Source organism: Opisthorchis viverrini (genome assembly GCF_000715545.1).
Source record: "Opisthorchis viverrini unplaced genomic scaffold opera_v5_240, whole genome shotgun sequence".
NCBI classification, from domain to species: Eukaryota; Metazoa; Platyhelminthes; class Trematoda; order Opisthorchiida; family Opisthorchiidae; genus Opisthorchis; species Opisthorchis viverrini.
The window spans coordinates 219,539-231,182 of record NW_008751894.1 but is presented as its reverse complement, the minus strand read 5'-3'; the positions used below and the strand labels follow the sequence as shown (position 1 = coordinate 231,182).

Genomic DNA, 11,644 nt, shown 5'->3' with positions numbered 1-11,644 from the left:
TCTATCTATCTTTCTACCTATTTATCTATCTATCTATCTATCTGTCTATCTATCAGTTTACTAATCTATTTAGAGATTTGTAGCAAACTACACGGAGAGGTTCATCGGATTATCCCTTCCTTCCGTCAAAAGTTATTTTCATTGAGATTATTGAGTCAGCTTTTAACTGGCAGCTTTTGCCGATATTAACTGGGATGATAGGTTTTTCAGCCGCTAAGGTGACAACTTATTAGACTGCCATTTTAATCTGAAGTGGCCACTTGGTTATCTTAACAACCGATGTCTTAAGCAGTAAGTAATCCAATGGACAATTCAAAATAGCGAATACTGCGCCGCACACTTACTGCTATGGCCCCTTCATTCCGGTGCACGTACAGATCATATTGACCCTGGAATTTTCCAACTGGGAGACTTCCCATCGCCTGGAATAAACAATAAACAGACACTTATCAGTTCACTATCAACCAGGATAGCGTCTTGTTCCATACAATGAAGAGGCGGCTTACCATGCGACCGTAATTTTACAACTTAATACTCACGTCTTAATGCTGAAAAATCCGGTGGATCAATGAACATCATCTCCGAAACCGTCTCACAAACGTCAGAATATATCACTCGTGCCCACCGAATTACTAGTGTTATCACCTGAGTTTGCTCGTTCAGGTCCAAGGCACTCATCGCACCATCACGGAAAACCACATCACGTGGCCATCAATTGACCGGCTCCTCGAGTGTCAAATGTTCAGATGGAAGTTTTAGTCCCAGTGTAAATTTATTCTTCCACTGATTTACTTGTGAATGTTTCAAATGGAATCGACTTTCTTCTGTACCGAAGCAATGAAACGTATGAATTATAAGGTACCCAAAGCCCTTGCTTGTTTATCCGAAAGGTAATGCTGGCTAGGCTTGGGTATCTACATGCCTGGACTGGCAACCATGCTGTACTCTGTCAACGAAACCTGAAGCTTCTAATCAATTATTTGCAACATTGACCGTCATTATTCTTAGTTAACCAAATACAACTGCCATCTCAATAAATACACTCATTTTCAGAACAGTTTGCCTTTTCACAAGTGACCCAAATGAATCTACCTATGACTCACCATTTCGCCATATTTCATCGCGTGACTAAACACTGTACACCTTTTTACCTCCTCGTATTGTTCCTCCAGTGTACGCGTTTTTATGTCTTTCTGCGTGCATGCGGGAGATAATGACAAAGATGTGCTATATGAAGCGGACGAATCAGCTAAGGCAATTTTAAGACGAATCCGCTGTAGGCAAAATGTCGAAAATATCACAAGGGTAAAACAGCCGAGGTATGCAAAGTCACACACTGCTGGTAAATTAGTGATCACTCCGCTGTTTCTGGACACCATGCATGCACATACAACACATCGTGAGGATTTGATGCTCTATGGTTCTGAGCAACACTACCACCATCATCATCCTCGTCATCATCAACATCATCGCGAGCAACAACAGAGTAAAATACTGGTGATTCACTGCCGTACAAGCATCATTAATTAGTTGTGGTGGAAAAAGAAAGAATAATGGAACAGGAAGGAAATCCTAGGGCTAGCCTACAACCTACACCCAGATACCCACACATTCGAGAACAAGTCACACCAACTGGATAGATTCGCCTTTGGCATTTTGATTCATTTCGACAGGTGTATTGAGACGAAGGCGTTCAGGAGATCCACCAGCATCATCATCGTCGTTATCATCATCAGCATCGCTGTCATCACCAACATCAACGTCATCCATGTCAACATCCGCGTCCAACATTGAGGCTTCCCTACGTGAATTCAATATCCTTCTAAAGCCCTATTCAAATTTAAAGAATCAAAACGGATGGGGAAAGCATTTTGCGCTGGTCTACCACAATTATTCCGATGCGTCTACAGATCCAGACAACTACTCAGGCGATCTGAACCGAAAATGATAACAAGAACCCCAATAACATCGGTTCAAGGGAAGTCACGGTGGGAATCAGGCAGTCTCCATCGTACAGCGCGAATTACACTGATAGAACCCCGGACATTTTCTAATATCTTTCATGCCCCTTTGCTGGAGCAGAGGCAAACCTGACTGGGAGGATAGTGAGAAATGTTGGCCATACAACCAACGGTTTGATTATTTTGGGGCCACCGTACTGCTGACTGCTGAGTACCACGGATTACCCATTCACAACTGACAGGCTGATCTGCAAAACTTCTCTGTAAACTTACGTAATCCGAATCTAAAAGCCATTCATACGAGTATTCGTCCGCTAGACAAACATCGATTTTCTTGTCCAAACAAAACATAGCAAAGGAATCTTCATTTTCGTTGGCTGCTGTTGTCACGTAGACTGCAGGTTTAGGGGTTCAGACAACAGATAATATAAGTCAATAACAAAAATGTGTAAAATACTGAGGTAAATTATCGACAAACGGATCTCGTGACTCACAGAAATAACGAAGCTGCACGATGTCTAAAACTAACCCACTACTCAGGAAGTCGCTGATGTTTCATTGACAGAACATAATGCTTTTCGCGCCTCTTGCATCGAATCAGGTAGACGCAGTCCTTGACTTTCTCTGAGACTTAATCAAGACTTGAACCCAGACTGGGCTGAACTTGCCAAACACTATCATGAACGAGACATTTATCTGGTTTTGGTTGGGTCAACCCGTCAAAATCAAATAAGTATGTGAATGCATAATCCGTTTTTTTTACGGTAAAACCCCCTGGAAAAAGACCGCTGACGGGAACGGTTAAGGTAGACACGCCACAATCGTTAGATCTGTTTTTTTGTGGGTTGAAGTATACCTTTTATCAAAGGCTTAAAATCCATTTGGTGCTATCATCTGCCAAACGCTACTTGCGTAGAGTCATGGACTACCTTCATACAAAAATCGCGATGTGAACCAGAACAAACCAAGCTCGGAACAAAGCTCGGTTCTCGGGGTTTTTTCTGTTTTAGTGGTGAACACCGCTTTTAAACCATATATGATTGACATTATGAATACTATTTCACAGGATCCATGCAAGAATCAGTCAAAAATTTACGCTGCTTACTTCCCATATTTGAAGGAAGAACATCGTGAAACATTGATCCGGAGTTGCAGCTATCCATATACAGCACCAATTTGTTGAACATTTTTTTTGAATGCATGTAGGCGATGGTATCGTTCAACTCCATGGCATACAGCTGTCGCAAGACAAGTAGAAAAATTCTCGTGAGCTCCAAATGAGTCAATCGATGAGTCAGTCACCAGTGATGTGGATCCCTTGACTGAAGAATGGGCAATGCTATGTCCTGACTTAGTGCGGATAAATCAGGCTGTGAGATGGTCGATCGTGGCCTAACGGTTACACCTTGCATTTATCAAGCGCATCACTGAAGATTTCCAATAGGGATGGAACAGTCGTACATTGCTTCTCGGCTCTTCAACACAGAATGTTTTCTGATAAATACAAAAACTTCATACTATTTAGGATTCGTGCTGTCGCCTTAGAAGCGAAAAGCAGTACGTTGTCAGGAAAGATTCGGCTGACGGTTCTTCGTATCTTCTACGCCTCTCGAGTGACCATATACGACCAGATTCTTTGTTCACGTTATCTAACTTTGCTCAGCAGTCTGAATGGATCGACCACAAAATCATGTGAGTCGAACGTCTTAAACTTCGTAAAAACAAAATGTATGTGACGGTTTCATTTGGTGCTCCTTGAAAATACCTATCAAACTTAAATTCCTGGGGATGTCACTCTTGAGAATGACGTACGAACATCGTAGCTTGTGTTCCATTTTTCGGTTGGTGTGCAGAATAGCTTGACTATAGACTCTCTTTTATAAAGAATTACCAATGTCATTGCACCAACATGTTTACGTAAGCCTTTTCAAACCGTTCACTATTTAGCTGCCAATTAAAAAAACTGCGTGCTACAAACGTAGTTACCAAAATTAATTAAACTTACTTCTTCTCCTCGGAAGACAATAACGGAAGTGGCACCATGGCCAGAGAAGAAGATGAACACGTTGTCATCAGGACCGCTGTTAATGGGCAGAAAGTGAAAGGTGATCTTGAAGAGTAGCTTATTGACTGGCGCTCCCACAGTTAGGGGGTACACCAAAAACCCCGCGGAAATGGAAGCATTGCGAACACGTAGTTTAGAATATTGTTTTGTACACGCTGCTGGATATAGTCAGTAGCTGGATTAACCTCCACGAGTCTGTTATTTGCATGGTCACGTGAATACGGGTATGACCATTCGATTCTTTGGGCGCCTGTTGGTTGATTCGTATGGTTTTAAATGTTTGGAGATGGTTGGAAGCAGTGTTCCAATTTAGCAGGTCTTGTCCTCTTCCGTTGGAACGGTCACACTCAACGCTTTTGAAAAGACGCTGTTTTTGGCATGATTACATCTGTTTAATGAAATGTCCACATGATATATACACTATTGAGGAAACATATTATAACCAAGTTGAGGCGATCCTACATTTCACACTTGGGTATTCAAGAAGCCATATGTTTTTATCTAAATCTGATCTGGAAATGTTCTCTTTCTGGGTCGTTGATCAGGACGGTGTTGATCAGTTCTCAGCTTGCGAATGTTTCATCACCAACCGAAGTGACATCATGAGTGAGTGGTTGGGTTGGAAATTACTCCATACCTGTTTGATATTATAGGGCTGTGACTGGCTGGAGGGATCATACACTTCTCGAGGTCCAAATGGTCGATTTCAAACTGCGCTGCGTTGTGGCTGACACCCCCTGAATTCGATTGCTGCCTAAAGTAGTTTCTGTCTGAAGAACTTTTGTTCATGGTCTGAATGATCAGTTACCGATTTCTAATGTGCTGCTTACTGGCTTTCCACATTCGATTGGCTCTCTCTCCGACGTCTGTTGTCGTTAGTACATTTTGATTGGTTGTTTCTAAGTTGCTGTTGTGCTGTAGCCTGATTTTTTGAAGTTTGGTTTCATGAATGCTCTCCCAGTTAACAAAACTTATTTATTGTGCAGATGAGTTTATCACCTTTGAATACCTATTCCATAGACCATCTCTCTTAACTTGTCTATCCCCACTAACTACAGGCGGCATCCGAAAAACTGAATTTCTTCAATTTAGTATTGGAACAACTTTTAACCACCTTTATGTTCATCTACTTATTATATTTTTTTAACTTGTCTGCTTAAATCATAATAGCATACCAGAAGTGCAAAAGTTGACGGAACAATATAACATCGAGGTCGCCTAAGGTAAATTTTTGTAGGACGTTAGCCAAATTTTAAAATACAAACGATTAGACTAACAATAGGTCTAGTAACAAAACATATCTCTTTTGAGTATGTTGAACGAAATATTGTTTCTGAAAATTTGGTTTTGCAGAAAACTAGCTTGCTGCAAACGGATATAATCTACGTCACGGGCAGCGGAATCTTCATACTCTAGGCGACAGCAAATAAAATGCTACAGATCTATTACCACTTGGAGGGTGAGTTAACGAATGAGTGTTTGTCAAATTAAGTGCTTTGGAAGGGTTTATGCGGTAACTCCCCACCCCAAGCTATTTCGAGGACTTGGCGAAACCTCAGAATAAAGCCTATATGAACAGCTAGCAGACCAACACGTTCGAATGGCGACCGAACAGACCACGAGGCACTAAGTGCCCGGAAGCAAACCTGAATGGCAGCAGACCAACTAATACGAAGCTTTTGAAGAAGACCCAACAATCAGTGTTCACAAAACTTTTAAATCAAGGGGGTTCATCCCAACTGCAAACGAAAAATATTTGTTCACGAGAGCTGGGAATATGTACGGAAGCATCCACCGCAAGTCCCTGTTCAAAACACCTGTTCATCAGATAACACGCACAAAGAGCGGCTAATTACGGATTTCGCCACAATTGCAAATCCAAAATGTGCATGAATGGCTGGATGAGAGACATATGGTTTGCGAGTAAACAAATATTTGCCTGGTTTCCTGGTTTTTTCTGTATACCGACGCTTCCCATGTCGTCATTTTTAGGTCAAAAAGGCGGGAACGTAATTTCGAAAGAACAACTGTGACTTTGGCAACCCACATAGGCAACAGAGGTAATATCAAAGCTGCGAGCATTATGGGGTAAACACGAAACAGATTTGAGGGCCCGGGATAAACCGACAGGGCCGCCAGTGGACTGGGATTTCGATCATCCAAAGTACAGTGTTTATTTGCGTTGTTCAACGCCGTGAGTTAAAACAGATCCTGAATCTGATCAAACCGAAATTGACCGACACAACGATGTGCAAGACCAAGCAACACGCACAGCTGCGCTTATCTGAATATTTTCGAAACTTGTTAACAGCGGCGATTGATGCCTATGATTTAATAATAACCAAAACTCAGAAATAGATGCACCGGGTTTCCCCTGGAGTGATGCCTAATCGAAGAGATTATGTACCAATTTAATTACGAGAATACTGAACAGGCATTTCATAAATCCGATGACGGTGACCTGCAAAACTAGAATTCTGGTTGTGATCAACAAGTGTACAAACAATATCCACTTCCGCGCAAACTCACCTTTTCAGCACTTTCCTTTTGTTGGCTTCAAGTTTCTCATCGCCTGTTAACACCCTCACGAAGTTATCCCGTGTGACATCCTAAAACGGATGAACATGCGTGACCAATTATTCCAGTGACAATGGTGTTCCTTACACTCACTCTCTTCCCGGTGACCATCCATCATTAATTGAAATCTAAGATGAGCCCTTCATCCCCAGTCATATTTTATTCACGATGATCGCTGTGTGCTGAAAACTTAATAATTCGATTGTTGGTCTGTTTATCAAGCATGGCATTTGGATTTACACCCTAAGCCTATGGTTGGTAGTTAAGTCGAAGTTGGACTACCCGGAAGCACTAACAAGTAGCCCTCATCTAACTCAGTAGCTAAAGGATGCAACATACGTGAGAACTGGCCGCTATCTTGAAATGAGTATCACCCATCAGCACTCAACTAAATCACAGTTGAGCGTCTATTATCTATGATATTCTTTAGCTTAATGTGCTGTCCTGGACACGCTGCTTGGTTTGGTTGGTGTAACACTAGGGATATCACAAGATATTTCTCCGAAGAAGCTATTCGGGAACTGTTGGTCTTCGTGCACATTTCGTGGTTCTTTTGACAAGAAAGCTAAACTACTTTATAGGCCAAAAGCGGACGGCTGAACTCGGTCATGGGGTGCTTGAGTGTTTTCTATGACCTAATGACTGGTGTTCGTCCAAGTGGATCGAACATACTGTACTATGGTGAAACTAAATAATCTGCCCTACGGTTTGTATTGTGTTTTGATCAACGGTGTCATTTTGACTGCATATTGTGTAACAGGGTGAACAGATACAGGAATTCACTTGACTGCTCCGCACCGGAGTACGGACTTACTTTTCCACGGTAGTCAATTACAACCCCAGTGTATACATCTTTGTGCTGGTAATCTTGGAACACTTTGCCTTTGAACGGATTTCTGGAATAAAAAATGAAAAGTGGCTATATGTGTTCTGGGAGAAATTAACATTGTAGGTCGAATAGAAAAAAAATGATCCGCTTACAAATTCAGTTCGCACTGGTTTCGCTGGCTTGTTTTGCAATATAAATTTTCACCACGATGAATATACCTTCTGTCACACATAATAATCCTTTATGCAGAAATAATTCTGGTATCCCACAATGATCCATGTTTAGTGCACAACAACGAAAATCACAAATTTGGTGCGAAAATGCATTTTTTTTTGGTAAATTTGCATTCGAACACCGCCAGTGTTAGATTTCATGACCATATCCATACTTCTTGCCCGTGAATGTAATTCGAGTGGACAGGAAGCGAGATGGCTCAAGTGGATAATGCGCGAATATACTGACCGGAAATCCGGTGATTCCAGCCCTATCTCTGACTCCCGAGCTCTCCTGTCTAGGCTTGGGAAACGTGGCTGTAATCTAGACCTCGCGCAACCTTCGCTTTCGTGGCAGCCAGGCACCTTTAAGATGCCGCAGTCGAAAGAACGATCGAACAATACGCGACTTACATTTTAGGCTACGAAAACGAGTACTCAAACGAGTGCACATGAGTATCATCGTCATCGTCATCCTCATCATCAGCATTATCAGAATGTGATACTTGCATCAGATACTTGCATCAGAGTTCATTGGCGTCTACATTCATGAAAAGGCATCAACCAACAGAAAATCTGATAAGACATCTGAAGTTACCCACGAAAACCCTTAATTGCCTGCAACTGTAATTCAACAGCTTTATACATGCGAAATACGAAACAACAATGAGACGTGCTAAATTAAAATAAAGAGCGCGTTGCTACATTCTAATTGTTAACATATAGCGAAAAATGTACGCGATATTCACTTGCGATTATTTGCAATATCGTCGTAGGCGAAAGTGATTATATTCTCCGCTGGAACTTTGTTTTTACGCACCAATTGATACGCGTGGTAAACGTCCGCCTGAATGAGGACACAAATGACATGTGAATTTGGGATAATAGGCAGAATGAGGCATAGACCCCAGAGAAGGCAAGCGGACTGAAGGCAAGCGGATGTATTATCTCGAAAAAAGGAAGCATGATTCTAATCCGGAAGGGCTTTTGTGAACCAAAGGTCTACATCCATCCGTGTCCGAACAACAACATGCTCAACGAATCTGTACGAGCTTGGTATCCCTTGACAGCGAAAATACGTCCGAATCTGCCTTTTGCTTTTGTTCCAGAGAAATAGACACATTGCGTCGAAAATCATGTGGCAATAAATTACTACCCACTGATTCTTAAGAACTAATACAGACGCACAAATTATGTGTAACATATTCGATGCCATTCTCATATAACTCCATGCAAATGAGAGAAGAGCGGACGAACGAATTTGACCAAGATGGATTTCTATATGCTTATTCCATATACACGTTACTTGATCTCACGAAGTATTATAGATTCAACCGCTCACATTCCCAGCAATCCCGTACTATCACAGTAGCAACCAATGTTGTTGGTAAGTCAGTGGTCTTTGTTGAGTTTTCTGAGTCCTGGTTCATACAACAAGTCGGTCTAGGCTACGGTAATGCGGTGCCCGGTAGTGTTACTCTAATACAATGAAGCTACAATGTCAGGACAGACGGTTAGTGGTGGCTGGAAAAACGTTGAATTCATGGTTTATACAACAATATACCTTCCAAGCACAGGTCGCGATTTTTCGTAACATAAGGCAACAATAAAAAATTATGGGTGACGAAAGTCGGATTTCGAATATCGTGAATCACACTATGCACTCAGCAACATCGGAATTAAATAGGACTGCAGAAACGACCCTACCCAAAACAAAATATGGTTTTACGACAAGGAAATACGGAATGTGGGTACATTAGGGTGCCCATTATTTGTGGCTAATGTCCACCGCATTTTCGAGGGAAATATCACAGCAATGGAGACAATAAACGCACAAGACACATTTGGGGGTATATTATTGCAAACTTTCACTTTAGACGCCCTTTCTTACGCGATTAAATAAACCTTTGAGCCTCAAGTCAATAAAAAACAGAAACCTACTTCATGTCGATAATTGTTCCAGGTGTTGGAACCAGCGACTAGGACAACCCAGGTCTTTGACGGATTATTGTTAAAGATGGATGACCAGTTGTGGACACCGATGGCTTCCAACCATCTTACGTGGCTGATGCAGAACAAGAACGCAATCAGAAGCGAACAACGGATTATCATATTCCGGTTTAGCTGAAGCTCCATGTGCCTGGCATTTTATACGGTGCGTCTCCTGTGAATCGACGTTTGCCTAACAAATGTATGGCGATGGTGTGAAAAAAGTTATCCACCACAGTTGCAATAAGTTTGCGGTACAAAGTTTATGCTAATCGAGGTATGATCGACAATTTTGACCAGCTTTCTCAACGACTGATCATTTGAGCAAACCTATTCCAACAAGATGTGGACATTGGTGATCTGTGGTGTTTTCTATGAATTTGTTGAGCACTCATGCGCCTCAAGCAGTCAGGAAGAGCAACCCCAGTATACAACGTTGTTTTCACGTGACTGCTGGCTTACGGGGCACATTTAAAATCCTTTGGTCCAAGGGGACATTAATGCCGACTTTCGTATCAAACGTCACAGCGTTTCACAGTTGGAACACTCCAAGCCTCTTCATGATATCAGTGACAGGGAGTAGACTTGCTGCGGAACAATTTATTACAAAATGCCAGCTGACCAGTAACAATCTATTGGACAGGAAGGCAAACATCTCATATGCAACTTATTTAGAAAAACTAAATATTCATCTTCATTTAAACGCGTCATACTGAACGTTTCTGGACATCCTTCGAGTGTTTGTCAAGTTCAGTTCAAGCATACAAACCGAGTTCACAAGCTCCGCAAAGAACTCACTTTGCAAGCGAAGTTACAAGTAGAGAACATATTACTCTCTTGCCTTGCCTATTTGTAGTATCACCGCTACGCACCTTCATACTTTAAAGATCGTTCGCATGCCATCGCTTCTCATTTACCTCTGTCATGTGGGGTTCGGCAACATATCTAGTCGGCCGTCATTTTGATGTATCATGCGTCTTATTTACTCTTTTTGATCCCCGGCCATTTCGCATCGTATAGATGTTCCCCACGCCGTCGGTAACGACAAACGGAACCCGAAATTGACTGCGCAGCTTTCGCGACCCCAGGTCACTCCTTCCAGGATACTGGTGATCCTACTATTTGAATTTCGTTCCTATGAGGAAAGCTCACGCGTTCCTGCTTGCCGTTTTATGCCTAGTATTTACCAGAACAGTGGTTAACGTTTCTTGAGCTCTCCTCCATTCTCCCCCTAGCTGCAGCGGAGACAAGCTTGTTGCCGGCCGCTGGCGAATTTCAGTAGCATCACCGTTACAAACCTTCACCCTTTAAAGGTCGTTCACATGCCACTGATTTCCACTTACTTCGGTCAGGACGGCTTCTGCAGCGGTGTCACCGTAAAAGACCCGTAAATTCCACGGACCACAATTCGCCGCATTCTGGGACAGCAATATTTGTTCCATGGAGTGGATTGCCCTGTCGTGCCCCTTCCATCATTTTGCATCGCTTACAGGAAACCAAATAATCCATCACCTTACTTCTCAAGCCGGGACAGCAGACAATCTGCCAATGTATATGCCATCCAACGATAAGCATCCGTCTCAAAACGCTAGTTTTCACGGGTAGCACAACATCGGAATCAGTGGCGTTACAGTGAATTATGCCAGCTTCATTCGGACTCACCTAGTCAAAATGATTCTGGAGCTTTTTTAATTTTTTGTCTCCCTCTTCGTCCTAAAAGCTCCCTTCATGCAACAGAGCGGTTGCAACAATTTGTAAAACAGGATCTTGCCGTTGGCTTTGCACCAACCTTCCGGGATCCAGTTCGACAACGAGATCATTGGCACCAATCATGATCCTGAGGACCCCATCTTCAAACTCTGGACTTGACAGGCAATCAGACAAATTGTTCTCCTTCCCAGGCACGTGCTGCATCGTGAGTTGCACTCTTGCATTCGTACTGCCAATTTTTGGCACTGGGCTAACTTCTCCGTGACCCACTTTATGACCCAGCGGTGTCACGGACCTTCGC

General features: G+C 42.5%; 1 protein-coding gene across 1 annotated transcript; it reads right to left on the bottom strand.

Moving 5' to 3' along the window:
- Positions 1-284: 284 nt before the first annotated feature.
- On the bottom strand, positions 285-9,780 carry T265_08795 (hypothetical protein; the record flags this gene model as incomplete). The annotated part of the gene is made up of 9 exons (XM_009174701.1): positions 285-422; positions 1,104-1,193; positions 2,235-2,356; positions 3,067-3,199; positions 3,967-4,042; positions 6,556-6,635; positions 7,418-7,499; positions 8,394-8,491; positions 9,586-9,780. 9 exons carry the CDS (start codon positions 9,778-9,780, stop codon positions 285-287), a joined length of 1,014 nt encoding a protein of 337 aa, XP_009172965.1.
- Positions 9,781-11,644: the final 1,864 nt, after the last annotated feature.